Source organism: Carcharodon carcharias, chromosome 20 (assembly GCF_017639515.1).
Source record: "Carcharodon carcharias isolate sCarCar2 chromosome 20, sCarCar2.pri, whole genome shotgun sequence".
NCBI lineage: Eukaryota > Metazoa > Chordata > Chondrichthyes > Lamniformes > Lamnidae > Carcharodon > Carcharodon carcharias.
The window spans coordinates 9,509,882-9,534,039 of NC_054486.1; the positions used below are offsets into that span (position 1 = coordinate 9,509,882).

The window sequence follows — 24,158 nt, forward strand, 5'->3', positions numbered from 1 at the left end:
TATCTTAAAGGTTTAAGCAACAGGTGAAGGTTTCACACTGCTACTATGCAGTAGCAACATGAGTGGTATTCAGGGCTAACAGGATGCTGCCATCAAGCCAAAAAATGTTCTGCCTATCACCCAAATGAGTAATGTGGTATACGAATTTCAGTGCCAGTGTGACACTAGGTATGTACGCTGTACATCCAAAGACTGGCAGAACATATTAAACAGTATGTCTCTTCCACTGTTCAAAACAGACAAGGTACAGACCGTACCTGACCAGCCTGTGCTTGTAAAAGTGAAAATCAGTTGAGTTTCTATCTTGCAATTTATGATATCATCTGAACTCTTTGGTCAGATTTCAGCTTTGTAACCACTCTGAGCTATCTGTTACAAAATCCTCATATGAATGTTTATGTTAGCTTTACTGCAAAATTGTCTATCAGACCTTGCTTTGCCATAGCCTCCAGGGCTATGGGCCAAGCGCTGGAAAATGGGACTAGTGTAGCCAGATCTTTGTTGACCGGCACAGACACAATGGGCCGAATGGCCTCCTTCTGTGCTGCAAACGTCTATGAGTCTACCTTCAGCTGTCTATTATATGGTGCAGCTGTAATAGGAATATCAGTGAAGGCCAAGGGTTCCTTCTTCTGTTCAGGATTAATAGTCTGGCTTATCTGTATCCCTGACAGAGTCATTTATTCAATGTCTGTATTTTTCCTCTTTAGATCTATGATGCCTAAGTATCCTGTGTTGCTGAGATGATTGGCTGAAGAATCATCTTTCAGGCCTTTTCCAAAGCCACTGTTTAACCAGTCATTGGAAGGTTAATGGAGTAGATGAAGTTTTATGGCACTTAGATTCTACCTCTCTGTGGAAAGTGTCTGATCTCTGCTTAGTCTTTCTCCATAATCTCGCAAAACACTTAGTAATGAGCCAAAATTAATTAATAAATAATCTGACAGTGAGGGAGCATTTTGCAAACAGTAACCATAATATGATAAAGTTTGACACCAATTCTAAAAAGGAGGAAGGTTACACATTAACCAAGATCTTAAACTTAAGTAAAGCTGACTTTGAATGAATGAGTTGCAAAATGAGCACATTAAACAAGGCTGAACCATTAACAGATAAATCTACAGAAAAACAGTGGTAGGTACTTGAAGAAGCATTTAGTACAGTACAATACAAATACACGCCCCAAGGAGAAAATATTCCACTTGCACAGTCACAAAATCATAGTTAAAATGAGAGGTAAGACACAGTACAAAGGTAAAGAAAGAGACTAACACAAATGCTCAGATCAGTGATAATTCAGAAGTAAGGGACACAAATAAAATATTAAGAGCCACAAAAAGGGAATATGGATAAAAACTAGCAAGTAATATAAAGGCTAATAGTAAAAGATTTTATGAATGTATTAAGATTATGATAGTAACTCAGGGAGATGACACAGACAGACACAGGTGAACAAGTTATGTTATAATGGCAAATTTATTAAACAAATACTTTGTATCCTTCTCACATGAGAGGAAGAGGACTAAATACCAATGATAGAAGGGAAAATAAAAATAAGTCTAGAGGAGAAAGTTACTGTATTCAATATTAGTATAAAAATGGTAAAGGAGAAAATAATGGGTGGAATTCTCCCAAATTTGCACTAAGTGCTGTAGCAGGCGGGCAAAATGGCGTCCTACCCGCCAATGGCGATGGCAGGTTTTCACGTAGTATCATCCCAAACCCGCTTCATTATTTATGCACACCCAGGAAACACGCCGTTTCCATGGCAGGCGGGCTGTCGTTCGGCCGTCTCGCCAGCACCCCACTGTTGCATCACGCTGGCCGCCATCTTTAAAAGGCAGCCGCCGGCACACCGCACATCGCTACTGGCCCACCACCGCTGCCTGGGAGACACGGCCAGCAAATGAAAACAGACCACAGCAGCCCCCCCCACCCAGTTGAATGACGGGTCCCTCAGGTGACGGCTGGATGCCACGGAGGCTTGCCGGGATGTCCTGTACTCCCACTCTGGCCACAGGATGGGCAGCAACATGACCAGTCCGGCTTGGGAGGTGGTGGCAATGGTGGTCAGCGACAACGGCCTTCAGAAGAGGACGGCCACCCAGTGCTGTAAGAGGATGAATGATCTCCTCTGTTCCTCCAGGGTAAGTCACTCTCTTCATCACTCTCAACACACACACTCACAAACCAGCACACATCCACAGGGCCCTCACTCACTGCCAGTGCGAGGGATATCACCAGCCACTCTCTCACACACGCCGTCATTGTCCTCATCCTGTCCATGGGACCACTCACCACCCATACAGGCCAGGCACATTTATCATCTGGCCCGGCAGACATCCTGCTTACCCTTCCTCCATCTCTATCCATGCAGGACAAGCTGGCACACAACAAGAGGGAGAGGTCATACACTGGTGGGGGAATGCCCGAAATCAAGATCCTCACAGACTTTGAAAACAGAGCCTTCCAGCTGGCTGGCATTGACCTGCACTGGTCCTGTGCTGACGGTGAGGTCGGCGCTGTTCTACCAAGTGATGATCCAGCAGTGCAACATCCATCAGACAGCCATGCTGTGAGTGATGTGTCCTATTTCACAGGCCACTGCCACGCACTAATTATCTCCCCTTGCTTCCGCAGGCACATCTGGGAAACAGCCGACAGAGTCCATGACCCAGAGCCTCCAATCAAGCCCCAAAGAAACCTCTGAAGAGGAATCTGCAGGCACCCATCACAATGCTCACCACGCCCTCCACCAGCGCAGAGACACACACCTCGTTGGGACCTAGCTTTACAGTTGCCTCGGGATCACAATCTGGTGAGCACGTCGCACTGTCTGATCCACAGCAGGCAGCAACAGGGACTTCCCAGGTCCCCGGCACTCGGAGGACTGCTGGAGGCCAGAACATTGCTGAGCCTGAGTCAGATGATGAGCCTCTGGACTCGGTCATGTCACAGTTGCTGGAGCTGCAAAGACAAGCTCGGGAGCATCAGGAAGGGATGTCCGCTGCACTCCTCAGATTGCAAGTCATGTTGGAGGAGTCTGTCTGCCTTCAGGCTGAGGTGATAGCACCGGCATGCCAACGCACTGAGGTCAACGCTGGTGACCACCATGGAGACCTTGGTCCAGGACATCGCTCCTGTATTGCCGCATGGGCTCAACTTCATCACTCACGATATGGTTGGGCTACGACAGTGTGTACACACGAGGGGTGCTGGGCAGCCTGATCTCACTCCAGTCACCCTTCCCCTCATGGAGTCAGCCAGGGGCCCACAGGCACCCATAGGGAGGAGGATCAGCAAGTGCACACGCCGGGGTCATGCACTCCGAGAGTGACCAGCCCATCCGAATCCCCTGTTCCTGTGACCTCAGCGGCTCCAGCTTCACAGGCCAAGGAGGGTGCCACTATCACACAGCAGGACCCCGAAAGCAGACCAGGGCCCTCAAGGTTTCGGCCCACCAGAGGACGCCTGTCAAGGTCATCACAGACAGGGTGTAGCGCTCAGCAGACTGCCTCCACCTCCACTGTGGATGTCTGGGGAGCACCAAGATATAGGAGCAGGGTTAGGAAAGTTAAGGAGAATTAGTTGCACTGCCTGGGCACGGGTGTTAATCACTTGTACATACAGTTCACTATTGTTAATAAACTCCTAAGAATGTCTCCCTGCCTATGGCTCCTTGTTCTGATGAGCAGTGTTCTTGTCACTCAGATGTGAAACCTTTCTGTACAAGTTAAAGGCAGGTGTCTCAGTCCAGGGCCTCTTCCCTGTGCTTTGTGCAGCCTTCAGACCACAGTGATGGTCCAGCCTCACACTCCCTGGACACATTACTGATGCCTGCACCTCGATGATGCTGGTCATTGCTGCCAGAATGTAGTGGGCAGGCATCCCAGAGTTCTCTCATTCTTAAAGGTGCTCTCAGCACCTTTAAGGAGCAGCTGGCCCCCATCTCTTCAGCATCTGTGACCAGTAACGCTGTACTCCTGAAAGGTGCTGACGGTGGGAAAAGCATCAGATGCTTCTAAAGTTTCTTGGCTGCGTCTCTATGATATGACCCTGATCACAGAGCGCAAGAGAACTGCTCTTGGCCAGACAGGAGTTACACTTCTCAGATGCTATGTGCGGATCTATGGAGTGTCCTCACTGCATCTCATCATCATCCTCCTGCAATCGAGTGGCTATTAGGGCCTCTACTGTGTCTCTATGACAGGAGCGTTCGCTCAGAGGGTATTTGTGCTGCCATAGGCCAGACTGGAGTCAAATGTTCACAAATGCAATATGCAGATTTATGGGCCACCTCATTGTATGTCATCATTATCCTCCACAAATTTGGCAGCTATGAGGGTCTCCCAAGTGTGCCTGCCTCATCCAGCCAGTGTGAGGGCCTTATCCCCCATCATCATCGAAGGACCTCATCACCCTCATCCCCGTCGGCATTCTCCTCATCAGAGGAGACCTCCAGATCCTCTGCCTCCTTCTCAGCCAGCTCCTCTCCCCTTTGGCACACCAGGTAGTAAAGGGTGCAGCAGACAATGACGATGCGTGACACCCTCTGTGGACTGTATTGCGTGGCTCCACCAGGCAACGGAACCTCATCTTCAGCATCCCGATGGTCTGCTCCACCAAGGTGCGAGTTGCTGCATGAGCCCCATTATAGCGTCACTCTGCTGCAGTCTGAGGCCGCCGCATGGGTTTCATTAGCCACGTCCTCTGCAGGTAGCCCTTATCCCCGAGGAGCCAACTCTGCAGCCTCTGTGGACCCTGGAAGACTCCAGGGATCTATGACGGACTGAGGATGTAGGAGTCGTGCACACTCCCTGGAAACTGTGTGCGTATCTGCAGGATACGTTTCTGGTGGTCGCACACCAGCTGCACATTCAGTGAGTGGAATCCCTTGCGGTTGATGAAATCCACTGAGTGTAGCGATGGGGACCTGAGCATCAGATGAGCGCAGCCAATCGCACCCAGCACCTGTGGGAATCCTGAGATCAGGGCGAATCCAATGGCACTTGCATCCTGGCTGTCCCTGTCCTGGGTGAAATGCACAAAGTTGTGTTGCCATGGAGAAAATGGCATCCATGACCTCATAGATACATTTGGGGGTGGTGGATTGTGAAATCCCACAGAGGTCACCTGTGGAGCCCTGACAGGAGCTGCTGGTGTAGAAATTGAGCACCACAGTCACTTTCACAGCCACTAGCAGTGAATGCCCTCCATGTCCCCTTGGTGCCAAGTCCTGCAGTAAGTGGGAGAGGTGACTGACCAGTTCCCTAGACATGTGCAGTCATTGGCGACGCTGGTTCTCAGTCACCTGCAGGAATGGCAGGCGGTGTCTATAGACCCTGGGTGTTGTTAAGTGCCAACCAGCCGCAGCTCACTGTCACTCCTGGGTAATGTGAGCGGGAGCCCCAGCTGCCCCTTCTTCCTGAGGTTGGTGATCCTGCCTTTGCACAGCCAGGTCCCTCACTCTCTCTCTCCTCTGTCTTCTTCACTCTCTGTAGGCCATCGGGTTTACAGCTAGGTCACCAGGCTCCATGCTCCTGCAGTGGTCCTCCTGCGGCATGAAAGAGGGAGAGAGAGACGTGGTTATTATGGCTGTACTGAGCACCTTTCCTGGCCTGTGTGTGACTTCCCGGAGAGTGCTGGTCACCACTCGGATGGTGAGGGATGAGTGTGCTGCATGGCTGCCCTGTCAGCCTACGACATGGGGGACACTAGTCCAAACCGGGATGCTGAGATTGCAAGGGGCTGTTAGCACCTCCAACAGTGACTGCTACATGGCCAGTGTTGGCGAGGAGATTGTACAACATGTGCAGTCCAACTGCTCCGCAGCCCAATAAAGTGATGGCGGACTTACTGTCTGTGCCGGGTGGAGGGGGAGGTTTGGGTGGGGGGGGTGGGGGTGGTAGAGAGAGGAGGGGGTGGGGGGGGAGGGGGGGGTGGCGGGGTAAGGTATGGGGAGATTGGTGGCATGTTGGTGCCTCCATGTTGCCTGCGTGGGCTGGCAGGCTAGGGAGCCCAACCCCAATCATATCACTGTGGCTGCGCTTGAATTATCTCAGTTGCAGAGGAATGGTCGGTTTATACAGGGGTCCCTACTGCGTGGCCGCTTGCCTCACCTACCCTGCTCCCCGCCTCAATTCCTTGTGCATGGGATCCAACGCCAGGGTAGCAGTTGCACCCCACCATCCCGCACCCCCCCCCAACCTCCCGCCCCCGGACAATGGCAACAGTTGCCACCGGAGGCAGGGCGGCACTTCACCCAGGCAGCCCCCCAAGCGCCCCTGAAGCCTGCAAGGCAACAGGCGATCCTGGCGAGCTGTGGAAAACGATGCTGTTCACTCACCTCAGTTCCCCCAAAGTGAAGGCCGCCACGCGCATATCACCTGTGCGCTGTTGTGAAACACGTCAACGTGCTTTCCTGCCGATGTGGACGGACGATCTGGCGGAGTTCCAAAAGCCTGGCAGGATTGCCTTTTAATGATATACTGATGCACCACAATGAGCTTCCCGATGACCGTTGGCGGGAAACGCAGCCCACCATCGAGGGGGCGCTGAGCGGACAATTGAGACCCGCCCTCCTGAAACCAATCGCGCCATATTGTCCGCGCATGTCACCTATCACTCCCACAACCAGCGGGCACGGAAAATTCCACCCTCAGGATGGATGAATCTTCAGGACCTAATGGTTTCAGGATGGTAAATGAAGTAGTTCAGGAAATTGCAGAACCATTAGTTATAAATGTGTCATTAGACTGGAAAATTGCTAATATCACTCCTTTATGTAAGAAGAGTGAGTGGGAGAAATTAGTTAATTACACACCTATCAGCCTAATGTCAGTTGTCGGGAAGCTATTAGAATCTATCATGATGGATAGAGTGACTGGGTACAGGAACAATGAAATATGAGCTAGACAGAGAGAGCCAGCAGCTTTGTTGAATGTAAGGCATGTCTGATGGACCTGGTTAAATCCTTTGAGGAGGCCACTAATAAAATAGAAAGGAGAAGGATTTATGGATGTTATTTATATGGAGTTTCAGAAAGCATTTGATAAGTTTTCAGACAAAAGATTATTCATAATAATTAGAATGCTTTAGCAGAATTTGGACTAACCTGTTGACTTCGGTCGGAAATTGGTTGGGAGCTGGGGGAATCTCCAACAAGAGAGAATCTAACCATCTCCTTGACATTCAGTTGCATTACATTTGCCAAATCCCTCTCCATCAACATCCTGGGGGTTACCGTTGACCAGAAACTTAACTGGACTAGCTATATAAATAAAAGCAAAAGCTGCGGATGCTAGAAATCCAAAACAAAAACAAAAATACTTGGAAAAGCTTTGCAGGTCTGGCAGCAGCCATATAGATACTGTGGCTACAAGAGCAGGTCAGAGGAACTCACCTCCTGGCTTCCAAAGCCTGTCTACCATCTACAAGGCACAAATTAGGAGTATGACGGAATATCTACGCTTGCTTGGATGACTGCAGCTTGAACAACACTCAAGTAGCTCAAGACTATCCAAGACAAAGCAACCTGCCTCATCGGCACCTCATCCAACAACTTAAACATTCATTTCCTCCACCACCAACACAGTGGCAGCAGTCTGTACCATCGACAAGATGCACTGTGGCAGGTCACTGCGAAGAACAAGGGCAGCAGATACATGGGAGCATCACCACCTGCAAGTCCCTTCCATGTCACATGCCATCCTGACTTGGAACTATATCACCATTCCATCACTGTCGCTGGGTCAAAATCATGGAACTCCCTCCCTACCAGCACTGAGGGTGTACCTACACCACAGAGACAGCAGCAATTCAAGGAGGCAGCTCACCACCACCTTCTCAAGGGCAGTTAGGGATGGGCAATAAATGCTGGCCTGCAATTGACAGTCACACCCCATGAACAAATGAAAAAAAGGGTAGGGATAAAGGGTATTTATTCAGATTGACAGGGCCTCAGTGTATTTTACAATTACTTGGATGAAGGAATATAGAGTTCTGTATCCAATTTTGCTGATAGCACTAAATTGAGAAGGCAATAAATATTGTGGATAGGACCAGGAAGTTGCAAGTAATCTGCCTTCAAAGAAAAATTCTGAAAATAGTAGGGAACCAAGAGTAGTGACAATGAGAAACTTAAGGAAATTAAGTATTAGTAAAGAAACAGTTCTGGAGAAATTAGTGAGACAAAAAGCTGACAAATCCTTGGACCTCTGATGCTCTACGTCTTAGGATTTGAAAAGAAATGGCTACGGGAATAGTGATTGTGATTGATTTTGATCTTCCAAAATTCCCTAAGTTTTTGATTGAATCCCATGGACTAGAAGGTAGCAAACGTAATTCAAGATTGTAGAGAAAGGGAAAAAAGGAAACTGTAGGACAGCTAGCCTGACATCCTAGTAGGGAAACTATTAGAATTTATTAATAAAACATGGTAACAGGACACTTAGAAAGTCATAATACGATTGGGCAGAGTTAACAGATTTATGGGATTAATGTGTTTAACAAATCTGTTAGAGTTTTTGGGGCTGTAACTAGCATGATTAATATAGGAGAGAGAACCAGTGGATGTAATGCATTTGGATTTTCAAAAAAGCATTCAATATTGTGCCACACAAAATATTATTACACAAAATTAGGCCTCATGGGTTTGGGAATAATGTATTAACATGAATTCAGGATTTGCTGTCAAAACAGAGAATAGGACTAAACAGGTCACTTTCGAGTTGACAAGTTCTAACTAGTGGGGTACCTCTAGGATCACTGCTTGGACTTCAGCTATTTAAGATCTATACTCATGACTTAGAATATGTGACTGGGTGTAACGTATCCAAGTTTGCTGACAATGCAAAGCTAGATGGGAAAGTAAATGGTGAGGAGGATGCAAAGAGTCTGCAAAGCAACAGAGACAGATTAAGCGAGTGGGCAAGGAAGTGGCAGATTAAATATAATGTGGGGAAGTGTGAAGTTATCCACTTTGGAAAGAAAAATAGTAATGCTGAATATTTTTTAAGTGGCGAGAGGATGGGAACTGCCAATATTCAGAGCAACCTGGATATCCTTGTACATGAATTGCAAAAAGCTAACACGGGTATGACAAGCAGTTAGGGAAGCAAATGGCATGTTAGCCTGTATTACAGAAGAATTGGTGGATAAGAGTAAAGACTTCTTAATGCAATTGTATAGGTGAGACCACACCTGGAGTACTGTGTACAGTTTTGGTCTCTTTACCTAAGGAAGGTTATATTTGCCTGAGAGGGATTGCAATGAAAGTTCCTAGATTGTTTTCTGGGATGAGGGAATTGTTTGTTGAGGAGAGACTGAGTGACCTTGACCTAGATTCCCTATGTGTAGAAGAATGAGAAGGGATCTCATTGAAACATACGAAATTCTTCAGAGATGCTGAGGCAGATGCTGGAAAATGTTTTCACTGGTCGAGGAGTTTAGAACGAGTTATTTCACAGAATCGGTACAGCGTAGAAGAAAACCATTTGGCCCTTCATATCTGCACCGGCTGTCTGAATGAGCAACTCACCTAGTTCCATTCTCCCACCTTCTCCCTGCAACCCTGAACATTCTTCCTTTTCAGGTAACAGTCTGAATCCCTTTTGAATGCTTCAGTTGAACCTACATCCAACACACCCTCAGACAGACCATTCCAGATCCTAACCACTCGCTGTGTGAAAATAGTTTTTTCTCATGTCACTATTGCTTCTTACACCAGTTATTTTAAATCTGTGCCCTCTCGTTCTCGATCCTTTCATGAATGGGAACAGTTTCTCCCTATCTACTCTGTCCAGACCCACATGATTTTGAATACCTCTATCAAATTTCCACTCAGCCTTCTCGACTCCAAGGACAACAATCCGAACTTCTCTAACCTATCTTCGCAACTGAAGTTCCTCATCCCTGGAACTAGTCCTATGAATCTTTTATGCACTCTTTCCAATTCCTTCACATCCTTCCTAAACTGTGGCGCCCAGAACTGGAACCAGTACTCCAGCTGAGGTTGAACTAGTGTCTTATACAAGTTCAGCATAACTTCCTTGCTCTTGTACTCCATACCCCTGTTAATATAGCTCAAGATACTGTATGTAACCTTTATTAACTGCTCTCTCAACCTGTCCTGCCACGTTCAATGACTTATGTACATATACACCCAGGTCCCTCTGTCACCCCCATTATAGTTACCCCCTATTTTATATTTTCTTTCCACGTTCTTCCTACCAAAATGTATCACCTCATACTTCTCCACATTGAACTTCATCTGCCACCTGTCTGCCCATTCCACCAACTTGTCTTTGTCCTTTTAAAGTTCTACACTACCCCATCACGTTTCACAATGCATCCAAGTTTTATATCATTCACAAACTTTGAAATTGTGCCCTGTACACCAAGATCTAGGTCATTAATATATATCAGGAAAAGCAAGGGTCCCAACACTGACCCCTGGGAAACTCCACGAACCCATTAACTACAATTCTCTGTTTCCAGCCACTCAGCCAATTCCGTATCCATGTTGCTACTGTCCCTTTCATTGCAGGAGCTATAACTTTGCTCACAGGTCTGTTGTGTGGCACTTTATCAAATGCCTTTTGGAAATCTATGCAAACCACATTAAATGCTATGTCCTCATCAACCCTTTCTGTTACCTCTTCAAAAAATTCCAGCAAGTTAGTTAAATGTGATTTACCCTTAAGTAATCTGTGCTGGCTTTCTTGAATTAACCCGCATTTGTCCATGTGACTATTAACTATGTCCTGAATTATTGTTTCCAGAAGTTTCCGCACCACCAAAGTTAAACTGACAGGCCTGTAGTTGCTCGGCTTATTCTTACACCTTTTTTTGAAGAAGGTTGCAACGTATGCAATTCTCCAGTCCTCTGGCACTACCTCTGAGTCTAAGAAAGGCTGAAAAGTTATAGCCAATGCGTCTGTAATTTCCACTTTAACTTCTTGCTGTATGCTTGGGTGCATCTCATCCGGTCTCAGTGCCTTATTAACTTTAAATACAGATAACCTATCCAACCAATGGCTTCTTTTCAATTTTACACCCTTCTAGTGTCTGACTGACCACCTCTCTCAACATAGCCTGGTTAGCATCACCTTCCTTGGTAAAGACGAATGAAAAATATTCAGTTAATATCTCAGCTGTCTCCATGTGTAAATTCCTTTTTTTGGTCCCTCATCATCCCTAATCCTCCTTTTACAATTTATGTACCTATAGAAGACGTTGGGATCCTCTTTTATGTTAACTGCCAGTCTCTTTTCATACTCCCTCTTTGCTTCTCTTATTTGCTTCTTCACCTCCCCTCTATATTCTATATTCAGCCTTGTTTTCATTTGTAGTTTCTACCTGACACCTGTCATAAGCATATTTTTTCTTCTTTATCTTAATTTCTATCTCCTTTGTTATCCAGGAAGCTCTGGATTTGTTTGCCCTACCTTTCCCTTTTGAGGTAATTTGTACCCAAATTAGCTCCTTTTTGAAGGTGGCCTATTGACCAGCTACTGTTTTTGCTGCCAACCTTTGACTCCAATTTATTCGACCCAGACTTGTTCTCATCCCATTGAAGTTTGCTTTCCTCCAGCTAATTTTCTTACTCTGGACTGTTCTTTGTCCCTTTCCATAGTCTGCCTTATGATACAGTGATCACTATTCCCTGAACGCTCTTCTAACAACACTTGATCTACTTGGCCTACCTCATTTCCAAGAACCAGTGCCTCCTTCCTTGTTGGACTGGAAACATACTGCTGAAGAACATTTTCCTGAATACATTCTAGGAATTCTTGACCCTCTCTGCCCTTTGCACAATTACTATCCACATCTGCATTTGAATAATTGAAATTCCCCATTATAAGTACTCTATAATTTTTACACCTCTGTAACTTCCTTGCAAATTTGTCCTTCTACTTCCTTTCCACTAATTGGTGGCCTGTAGACTACATCAAGCAATGCAATTGTAATTGTTTTGTTCCTAAGCTCTAGCCAAATAGATTCTGTCCTTTACCCACCCGGGGCATCCTCTTTCTCTAGCACTGCAATGCTCTCCTTAATTAATACCCCCACCTCTCTTTCTTTCCTCCTTTCCTGAACACTTGTATCAGAATAAGGGTTTGACCATTTAGGACTGTGATGAAGTGAAATTCCTTCAATTGAAGGGTTGTGAATCATTGGAATCTACTACCCCAGGGGGCTGTGGATGCTCGACCATTGAGTATATACAAGACAGAGGTCAATAGATTTTGTGGACACTGAGGGATCCAAGGGGATAGGGATAGGGTCAGAAAGTGGAGGCTGTTATTGAATGGCAGAGCAGACTGGAAGGACCGAATGTTCTACATCTGCTACTGTTTCTTATGTTCTAATATCCATAATATATGCATTGAGATTCTAAAAGTATTAAATCTGAAGCTGAAACTGCAAAATCAGGGTCAATGGAAATGCAAGTCAGAGCAGTTAGGTTTAAACTACCCACAAAGCAATAATTTGTTGCACCAGGCTAAGGAAAGTTTCAGTTCCAATCTTTCTCCCCAACTGAACATAATTCCATCAAACAGAACCATCCCTTAGTCTGGCAATTTCAACACTAAATTGACTTTTGTGTGAGGTGTCGGCCTCTTCTCTCCTTCTCTGATGAACAAGATTTTGACATCCTGCATTTCTCACTCCAATCCACCTGTTGGCCTGCTGACTTGATAATCTCTTCCCCAATCCCTCACTGGCTGCAGATGCAGTTACATGTCTGTTTTGATTCATTTTCCCATTTATAGTAAATTACCCAAGTGCATTTCCCATCCATAGCACCCCTAATTCTAATATATTTCTTCTCTCCAATAGTTGACTGTCCCATAGTATAGATCCCCGTTCCCCGCTGATATGAATTATATTTCACAAGCACTTCTTTCCTCTCCCCTTCCCTGCCTCTTCCTTTTCCAACATCTTCTCCCTCCCATTCTCAATTTCACCTCCCTCACTTCCCTGTGTCTCACCATCCTCCCCTCCCTCCTCTTCCCTTTCCCGCCTCCTCCTCCTATTTGCCACCTCTTCCCTTTTCTAATTTCCCATTCCCTTCAAACTGGTTCCAAAATCCCCACCCTCTAACTCAGCTTGACATGAAAAATTAAAATTGGTCTGGCATACCCTTGTGCGTTGCCATGGAGATCAACTCCTAGATTAGAAGTCTTACATCTGTGCACATTTTCTGTCAGTTTTCTTTTTCCATAATGTCTTAACATCTCCACATTTATAATGGAAGCTGTCTATGTAAACTTCCTCACAGCGGAATGGCCAAATGGGTGGGTCACTGAGCTATTTACAGTGTAGCATGTTTACATAGGCAGCCTCCATTATTAGTGTGGACTTGAGAATCTACAATGTAAATATAAAAATACAGGAAGAGTACCTAACTTTAGGATAGGAACTTAATTATATTGTGTGTCCTAGTCAGACTGACCCCAGGTCTCTAATATGCTGCATCTGAAGACTATATCTGGTCTTGACTCCACATATGCATTGTCATGATGTTAGACCTGTATGTTATACATTTGCAAGAATGGTACTGAAATTCATAGACAAATACTCAAACATGACTTAATTGTTACAAATTATGTTCTGCTTTTAATAAATCTTTCACTATGGGGCTCATCATGTTTGCATATCTTTCCCTCCAATTCCATTATTTATTTCTACTTTTTAAACATTCTTTCATGAGGTGTGAACATTGCTGGCAAGGCCAGCATTTGTTGACCATCCCTAACCACCCTTGAGAAGTTGGTGATGAGGCACCTTCTTAAATGCTGCAGTGCGTGTTGTGTAGGTACACCCACAGTGCTGTTAGGGAGGGAGTTCCAGGATTTTGATCCAGCGGCAGTGAATGGACAGTGGATGTATCACAAAGTCAGGAAGATGTGTGACTTGGGGGGAACTTGCATTTGATAGTGTTCATGTGCATCCACTGTCCTTATCCTTCTAGGTGGTAGAGGTCATGGATTTGGAAGGTGCTGTCAAAGGAGCCTTGCTGAATTCCTGCAGTGCATCTTGTAGATGATACACACTGCTGAGACTGTGCATCAGTGATGGAGCGAGTGAATGTTTAAGGTGGTGGGTGTGGTGCTTTAGCAGGCTGCTTTATCCTGAACGGTGTCAAGCTTCTTGAGTGTGCTGGAGCTTCACTCATCCAGGCAAGTGGGGAGTATTCCATCACACTCCTGATTTGTTCCTTGTAGATGGTGGACAGCCTTTGGGGAGACAGAAGGTGAGTTACACACTGTGGAATTCCAAGCCTCTGACTTGATCTTGTAGTTGCAGTATTTATACAGCTGGTCCAGTTCTGTTTCTGATCTATGGTAACCCCCAGGATGTTGGTGGTGGGGGATTCAAAGATGATAACATCATTGAATATCAAGGAGACATGGTTAGATTCTCTCCTTTTGAAGACGGTCATTGCCTGGCACTCGTATGGCACGAATCCTACTTGTCACTTATCAACCCAAGCCTGACATTGTCCATCTCTTGCTGCTTATTGACAAGGACCACTTCAGTATCTGAGGAGTCGCGAAAGGTGCTGAACATTAGCAATCATCAGCAAAAATCCCTATTTCTGGCCTTATGATGGAGGAAGAGTCATTGGTGAAGCAGCTGAAGATGGTTGGACCTAGGAAACTGCCCTGATGAACTCCTGGGACTGAGATGACTGGTCTCCATCAACCACAACCATCATCTTATGTGCTAGCTGTGACTTCAACCAGTGGAACGTTTTCACCCTGGTTCCCATTGACTCCAGTTTTGCTAGAGCTCCTTGAAGCCAAACTTGATCAAATGTTGCCTTGATGTCAAGGGCAGTCACTCTGACCTCACCTCTTGATTTCAGCTCTTTTGTCCATGTTTGGACCAAGGCTGTAATGAGGTCAGGAGCCAGGTGGCCCTGACAGAACCCAAGCTGAGCATCAGTGATCAGGTTATTGCTTGCAAGGGCCGCTTGATAGCACCGTCGACAACCCCTTCCACTACTTTGCTGATGCTTGAGAATAGACTGATAGGACAGTAATCAGCTAGGTTGGATTTATTCTGCTTTTTATGGACTGGATGAAGCTGGTCAATTTTCTGAAGGTGTTGACTCAGAATGGGGCAGCTTATGGTGGCAGCACTTTGGAACTTCGTACAAAGTGTTATTCTTCACGTGTATGGCTATACAGGTGGTGGTGAGGATATTTGGTGTTGGAGGAAACATACAAAATTCTGAAGGGACTTGATAGGGTGAATGCTGTGAGAGTTTCTGCTGGTTGGGGAATCTGAAATATGAGGGCACAGTCTCAGTATAAGGGGCCAATCATTTAGGACTGAGATGAAGTGAAGTTACTTCACTCAAAGGGTTGTGAACCTTTGGAATTCCCCCAGAGCTTTGTTGTTCTCCATCCCATTGAATACATTTAAAGCTGAGATGGACAGATTTTTGATCTGTCAGGGAATCAAGGGGTATGGGGAGCGGCAGGAAAATGGAGTTGAAAACCAAGATCAACCATGATCATATTGATTTACATACATTTAAAATATGACTCCCGTGCAGTGTTATGTCCTTAATCATTAATGAGCTGACCTTGCCACATAGAGTAAAGGTTATTAGCTCTCTGTTGGGTGCTGGATGACTTTTTTCAGCATGTGAGCAAGGAGTATGGGGCAGGGAGCGTCAATGTGGGTGTCAGAAAAAGCAGATTTGGCCAGGACTTATAACACAGCCTCCCCTTCAATCCCTGTTCCAAATGGACCCTGTGGCAGCTAGAGTACTTCTCAGGCATTCTACTGGGAGGATGGAACAACAGCCTAATTTAAATTAAAGGAGCTTAAAAAACCTTGCACATAATTTATCCATATGGTCCACCAATACTAGGACACTGGAGTCTCAGGCCCATCATAGTATTATTTATCCTATAATATTTTATCTACTTGTTTTATTATGTGACTAAAGCATTCCACTTTTTAAGAAGCTCTTTGTGGAATAAGTTTAATAATTTAAAAATCACAGCAATGCAAAATATTTTTAAATAATATTTTCCCTTTTCCATTGGCCCACTCAGTCACACATAACGTATGCATGACTTCTTGGCCATTTTCAATACATATACCCCTAGGGTCTGGAGAACCAGACACAATTACTATTAAAGCCACTCCCAAATCTGGTAATGAGCTTTAATATTATGTTCATTCATGGGATGCTGGCCAGCATTTATTGCCCTTGTTCAGAGGGCATTTTTTTTTAAGAGTCAACCACATTGCTCTGGGAGTCCAGACTAGGTAAGGATAGCAGATTTCCTTCCCTTAAGGACATTAGTGAACCAGATGGGTTTTCACAACAATAATTTCATGGTCATCATCATTAGACTTTAAATTCCAGATATTTATTGGAATTCAAGTTCCACCATCTACCATGATAGGATTTGAATCCAGGTCCACAGGATATTGATCTTGGGTCTCTGGATTACCAGTCCAATGACAATACCACTACACCACCACCTTCCTCCAAGTGACATAAGGAATAAATTGATGTTTGATAAGAATGCCTCTCTCTCTATTGCAATCTTTCTGACCTTTCGTTACTGTATTGATTCTACTTTGATCAGTACTCCTCTGAATTTCCCCCCTAAGCTTCAAATGAGCACAATCTGTGGTATTGAACTGAAGACTTATTGCACAGTTTTTCAATTCAGCCCATTCTTTCCCAGATCAAAATAATTGACTTCCCTCAATTTAATCTCCTGTTCCAACAATCTTCACGCTTTTAAAAGCCATGGCATCATCTATTCCCTACATTTTGATTCCTCTTCTCTTTTTGTCTAACCTTGAGGGAGACCTATACAATAGATTTCAGCATTTCTTCACCAAGCATTCTCAATAAATTGAAAACAAATTGTTACAACTGTACAAATCAAATCTTAAAGGAAAGTTACTAAATACAAAATATACTGCATATAGGATATCACTAAAAATATATTTATGCTATGGTTGACTTTTAAGATTTACATGTCTAGCTTATCCTTGATGGAGCACCTGATGGAGCAGGGCGGGGAACTACCATTTTTTTCATGTTTTGAATTCACAGCCCAGATTACTTTACAGCAGCTTGTGTCCTTGTAATAGTGACAACTGTGTGAAAAGAGCCCATTGAGCTAAAGAATGCATTGAAAGGTCCTACAGCAGAAGAAAGAAACTCAATTAATGGAGAAGAAAAATACAAGTGATAAATATTAGCTTGCTACTTATATATATTTAAATAGTTTTTTTTTATTATTCTGGGCATTAGGATTGGAACATCATTTCACCATCCAAAACAAAACCATTGTTTTTGGAATACTAGTCCCCATTGTTGTCCCTCCTAGTTGGTCACCCTCTTGCTCACTATTTCTCAACTAAGATGGCAGATAGGTCACTTGCTCCTCTCAATCAAGACAGCTCCTGAACAGATTTTGAGGAAATGCATGTGAGCTCTGATGGTTGATGTACCCTCCATTTCCTCTCAGTCCATGTGGTCAAGGAACACAAAGGAACTGATGATATAGAGAACCCAAAAGGAGAACACACATCCTACAATGCTGTGTTACTTCATCAATTAACTCTAAAGGCATTCATGAAAAATATCATTCAGTGTTTCAAATTTCCAAAGTTGGCTTCAAAGCCTGTTTTCCCATTAGCTTCCGATTATTCTGTCTTTCAGCTCTAAGTTTGGTGAGTTAACATTTTGAAGTAGTGTTGAAAAAACAACATAGGCAGCTTTTAGAATATCATTAGTCTGCATAGAACAACTACACGGATCAAGGGTGTATTTCTGTTCCCTTACTAGTAAACTGCGTAGTTAGAGCACTTATTGAAAATAACAAAATGAGCATTATTGGTACTTCACTCAAAACATCTTTGATCTAAAATGCTCATCACGTTTACTCGTGTGATAAGATCATGTTTAGAAAATAAAGTAAATTTCAACTTCCAATTCTAGTTCAAAGTAAGTAACACTTCAAAAGTCCTGCCGCGTGTTTCAAAGTGGTCTGCGAAAAATGAAATTGTTGAAAGCCAAATGTGAAATTGTAGGGAGGGAGTGAGGGAGGTGGTGAAGTTGTTTGATGGGTGATTTTGTTTGAAGCCACTGGAATATGTCTCTGTTTTTGGCTGGCTTCACCAATTGCTGAGCTCTCTCTCTCAGTCTGTGTGTGTGTGTACAGTGATGCGATGCAACCTCACTCACATTGAACTCAGCTCCACTGTGTGTGTGTGTGTGTGTGTGAGTGCAGATAGATCACTGCGCGCTCTCTCAAAGGAGACAGAGAGAACCCCCCCCCCCCCCCCCCCGCCCCGCAATGCCACAAGGCTGAATGTGAGAAAGAAGGAGACACAGCCTTTGCTTGGAGTGTAACAGGGCGGATCTGTTTTCTCAATGAGACTGGCCAGGGTCGGGCTGTGAGGTTGGGCAGCGTTACACTGAAAGGAAAGGAATGAGTGGAGGGATACCACTCACCAAGTCTGCGTGTGTTGGTCATTGCTTCCGCCCAGATGAAATTTTTCACCCCCCCACCACCCCCCCCACCTTGTCGAGTGAAAAAAATGGAGTGAAGTGAGAGCGGGGATGGAGAGTCGGAGTGGGAAGCGGAGCCGGAGCGGAGCAGCAGCAGCAGCAGCAGCGGGGCCGAGAAAGGGCCACTGAAGTCCCGGGGAAGGGAAGCCGGAGCTGGGGCTTGAGCAGCAGCAGCAGCCGCCGCCACCCCCCACCACCTTCTCTCCTCCCTCCCCGCCCGCGGGAGAGTCGCTGGGCGCCCGCCCCGCCTGGGGTTTGATCCGTGTGGCCCCCCCGCCCCATGTGGATCGGGATCGCTGCGGCCGAGCGGCTGGATGGGCTGCGGAGAAGGAGCCGCCACAACATGCAGGAGCTGCTGGAGATGGAGATGCTGAGAATTAACGTGGCCGCGATCGGAAGCCGCTGAAAGATGAGCGAGGAGGCGAACCCGACCGAGTAAGAAACCCATTAAAACCCACCGAGGGGGCAAATCCGACCCCCTCTCAGCCCCCACCCCCACCGCCGCGGCTCGGCATTTACCCCCCCCCCCAACCCCCCCAAAACCAGGAACCCCCCCAACCCCCACTCATTCCCTCCGTCTCCCCTCCCGCCCGCACTGCAAACTCTCCCCCCACCACCCTCAACCCCAACCCTCACCCTCACCCTCACCCTCAACCCCAACCCTCACCCTCACCCTCAACCCCAACCCCCACCCTCACCCTCACCCCCAACCCCAACCCCCACCCTCACCCTCACCCTCAACCCCAACCCCCACCCTCACCCCCACCCTCACCCCCAACCCCCACCCTCACCCTCACCCTCAACCCCAACCCCCACCCTCACCCCCACCCTCACCCCCAACCCCAACCCCCACCCTCACCCTCACCCTCAACCCCAACCCCCACCCTCACCCCCACCCTCACCCCCTCACCCCAACCCCCACCCTCACCCTCACCCTCAACCCCAACCCCCACCCTCACCCCCACCCTCACCCCCAACCCCAACCCCCACCCTCACCCTCAACCCCAACCCCCACCCTCACCCCCAACCCCCACCCCCACCCTCACCCCCAACCCCCACCCCCACCCCCACCCTCACCCCCACCCTCACCCCCAACCCCCACCCTCACCCTCACCCTCAACCCCAACCCCCACCCTCACCCCCACCCTCACCCCCAACCCCAACCCCCACCCTCACCCTCACCCTCAACCCCAACCCCCACCCTCACCCCCACCCTCACCCCCTCACCCCAACCCCCACCCTCACCCTCACCCTCAACCCCAACCCCCACCCTCACCCCCACCCTCACCCCCAACCCCAACCCCCACCCTCACCCTCACCCTCAACCCCAACCCCCACCCTCACCCCCAACCCCCACCCCCACCCTCACCCCCAACCCCCACCCCCACCCTCACCCTCACCCCCAACCCCCACCCTCACCCCCACCCTCACCCCCAACCCCCACCCTCACCCCCACCCTCACCCCAACCCTCACCCCAACCCTCACCCCCACCCTCACCCCCAACCCCAACCCCCACCCTCACCCTCACCCTCAACCCCAACCCCCACCCTCACCCCCACCCTCACCCCCAACCCCAACCCCCACCCTCACCCTCACCCTCAACCCCAACCCCCACCCTCACCCCCACCCTCACCCCCAACCCCAACCCCCACCCTCACCCCCACCCCCAACCCCAACCCCCACCCTCACCCCCACCCTCACCCTCACCCCCACCCTCACCCCCAACCCCCACCCTCACCCTCACCCCCCACCCTCACCCCCAACCCCAACCCTCACCCTCACCCTCACCCCCCACCCCCACCCTCACCCCCAACACCCAACCCCCAACCCCCACCCTCACCCCAACCCCCAACCCCCAACCCCAACCCTCACCCCCAACCCCCACCCTCACCCTCACCCTCAACCCCAACCCCCACCCTCACCCCCAACCCCCACCCTCACCCTCACCCTCAACCCCAACCCCCACCCTCACCCCCACCCTCACCCCCAACCCCAACCCCCACCCTCACCCCCACCCTCACCCTCACCCCCACCCTCACCCCCAACCCCCACCCTCACCCTCACCCTCACCCTCAACCCCAACCCCCACCCTCACCCCCACCCTCACCCCCAACCCCAACCCCCACCCTCACCCTCACCCTCACCCTCACCCTCAACCCCAACCCCCACCCTCACCCCCACCCTCACCCCCACCCTCACCCCCAACCCCAACCCCAACCCCCACCCTCACCCTCACCCCCAACCCCCACCCTCACCCTCACCCCCAACCCCAACCCTCACCCTCACCCTCACCCCCCACCCCCACCCTCACCCCCAACACCCAACCCCAACCCCAACCCCAACCCCCACCCTCACCCCAACCCCCACCCCCACCCTCACCCCCAACCCCCAACCCCAACCCTCACCCCCAACCCCCACCCTCACCCTCACCCCCCACCCTCACCCCAACCCCAACCCCCACCCTCACCCTCACCCCCACCCTCACCCCAACCCCAACCCCCACCCCCAACCCCCAACCCCAACCCCAACCCCCACCCTCACCCCCACCCTCACCCCAACCCCAACCCCAACCCCAACCCCCACCCTCACCCCCAACCCCAACCCCAACCCCCACCCTCACCCTCACCCCCACCCTCACCCCAACCCCAACCCCCACCCTCACCCTCACCCCCAACCCCCACCCTCACCCCAACCCCAACCCCCACCCTCACCCCCAACCCCCAACCCCAACCCCCACCCTCACCCCCAACCCTCACCCCACACCCCACACCCCCACCCCCACCCTCACCCTCACCCCCCACCCCCACCCTCACCCTCACCCTCACCCCCCACCCCCACCCTCACCCCCAACCCCAACCCCAACCCCCACCCTCACCCCCCACCCCCACCCCCACCCTCACCCCCCACCCCCACCCTCACCCTCACCCCCCACCCTCACCCCTCACCCCCACCCTCACCCTCACCCCCAACCCCAACCCCCACCCCCACCCCCAACCCCCACCCCCACCCTCACCCTCACCCCCAACCCCCACCCCCACCCCAACCCCAACCCCCACCCCCAACCCCAACCCCCACCCCCAACCCCAACCCCCACCCCCACCCTCACCCTCACCCCCAACCCCAACCCCCACCCCCACTCTCACCCCCAACCCCCACCCTCACCCTCACCCTCACCCCCAACCCCAACCCCCACCCTCACCCCCCACCCTCACCCCCCACCCTCACCTCCCACCCTCACCCCCCACCCTCACCCCCACCCCCAACCCCCACCCTCACCCCCAACCCCAACCCCAACCCCCACCCTCACCCCCACCCTCACCCTCACCCTCACCCCAACCCCCAACCCTCACCCCAACCCCCACCCTCACCCCCAACCCCAACCCCCACCCTCACCCCCACCCCCAACCCCCACCCTCACCCCCACCCTCACCCCCACCCTCACCCCCACCCCCACCCTCACCCTCACCCCCACCCCTCACCCCAACCCCCACCCCTCACCCCAACCCCCACCCTCACCCCCAACCCCAACCCCCACCCTCACCCCCACCCTCACCCCTCACCCTCACCCCCACCCTCACCCTCACCCTCACCCCAACCCCCAACCCTCACCCCAACCCCCAACCCTCACCCCAACCCCCACCCTCACCCCCAACCCCAACCCCCACCCTCACCCTCACCCCCAACCCCAACCCCCACCCTCACCCCCAACCCCCACCCTCACCCTCACCCTCACCCCTCACCCTCACCCCTCACCCCCACCCTCACCCCCCACCCTCACCCTCACCCCTCACCTCCCACCCTCACCTCCCACCCTCACCCCCCACCCTCACCCCTCACCCCCCACCCTCACCCCCACCCTCACCCCTCACCCCCCACCCTCACCCCCAACCCCAACCCCAACCCCCACCCTCACCCCCCACCCCAACCCCAACCCCCAACCCCAACCCCCACCCTCACCCTCACCCCTCACCCTCACCCCTCACCCCTCACCCTCACCCTCACCCTCACCCTCACCCCTCACCCCCCACCCTCACCCCTCACCCTCACCCTCACCCCAACCCCCAACCCTCACCCCAACCCCCACCCTCACCCCCCACTCCTCACCCTCACCCCCCACCCTCACCCCCCACCCTCACCCCCCACCCTCACCCCCCACCCTCACCCCCACCCCCACTCCTCACCCTCACCCCAACCCCCACCCTCACCCCCCACCCTCACCCCCACCCCCACTCCTCACCATCTCCCCCACCCTCACCCCCCACCCTCACCCTCACCCCCCACCCTCACCCCCCACCCTCACCCCTCACCCCCCCACCCCCACCCTCACCCCCCACCCTCACCCTCACACCCAACCCCTCACCCCCAACCCCCACCCTCACCCCCCACCCTCACCCCCACCCCCAACCCCCACCCTCACCCCCAACCCCCACCCTCACCCCCCACCCTCACCCCCACCCCCAACCCCCACCCTCACCCCCAACCCCCACCCTCACCCCCACCCTCACCCCCAGCCCAACCCCACCCCCCACCCTCACCCCCAACATCCAACCCCCACCCCCCTCAACCTCACCCCCCAACCCTCACCCTCACCCTCACCCCAACCCCCAACCCTCACCCCAACCCCCACCCTCACCCCCCACTCCTCACCCTCACCCCCCACCCTCACCCCCCACCCTCACCCCCCACCCCCAACCCCCACCCTCACCCCCAACCCCCACCCTCACCCCCCACCCTCACCCTCACCCCCCACCCCCAACCCCCACCCTCACCCCCACCCTCACCCCTCACCCCCCACCCTCACCCCCAGCCCCAACCCCACCCCCCACCCTCACCCCCAACATCCAACCCCCACCCCCCTCAACCTCACCCCCCAACCCTCACCCTCACCCTCACCCCCAACCCCCACCCTCACCCCCCACCCTCACCCTCACCCCCACCCAAACCCCACCCCCTCAACCCTCCCTCACTTTGCCCTCGCCCCCTCCCCTTCACCCCCCATCGCCCTGGACACCCCCCTGGACCTCAACCTTCCCTCACTTCGACCTCGCCCCCTCACCTTCGCCCCCCTCGGCCTGGACCCCCCCCCCCCCCCCCAAACTCCCTACCACTCGCCCACCCCTCCCCTTCGGCACCCCGTCCCCCTCGCGCCCCCCCCCCCCCTCGGTCCATCCCCTCGACCGCCCCCCTCGCTTCCCCCCCCTTGTCCCCCTCGGTTTCCCCCCCCCCCCCCCAACCTTGTCTCTCCCCCCCCCCACCGTCCCCCTCGTTCTCTTCCCCCCCTCCCCCTTGCCCCCTCGTCCCCCCTGCCCCGTCTGCCCTCCCAATCCCCCCTCCCCCATCCCCCCTCACCCTACACCTACATTATCCGCCCCCCGCCCCCTCACCCCAGCCTCACACCCACCCCCTCGCCCTCGCCCCCTCCCCCTGCCCCACCCTCCTCCCCTCCACCCCCTCGCCCTCGCCCCCTTTGACCCCCACTCGACCCCTGTGCCCCTCGGCCCCCGTCCAAAACCCCCTCCCCCCTCGCCTCCCCCTCGACCCCCCCTCCCACCTCGCCCCCTTTGATCCCCTCACCCTCGACCTCCGCACCCA

At 51.2% G+C, this 24,158-nt stretch overlaps 1 protein-coding gene across 2 annotated transcripts in view; it reads left to right on the forward strand.

Moving 5' to 3' along the window:
- Positions 1-18,608: 18,608 nt before the first annotated feature.
- Positions 18,609-24,158, forward strand: part of spred1 (sprouty related EVH1 domain containing 1) — an 87,834-nt gene continuing 82,284 nt past the window's right edge. For both annotated transcript variants that reach the window (XM_041214971.1, XM_041214973.1), the window contains exon 1: positions 18,609-19,000. In XM_041214971.1, coding sequence (XP_041070905.1) covers positions 18,975-19,000 — 26 coding nt within the window. In that variant the 5' untranslated portion in view covers positions 18,609-18,974. The remainder of the gene's footprint in view (positions 19,001-24,158) is intronic.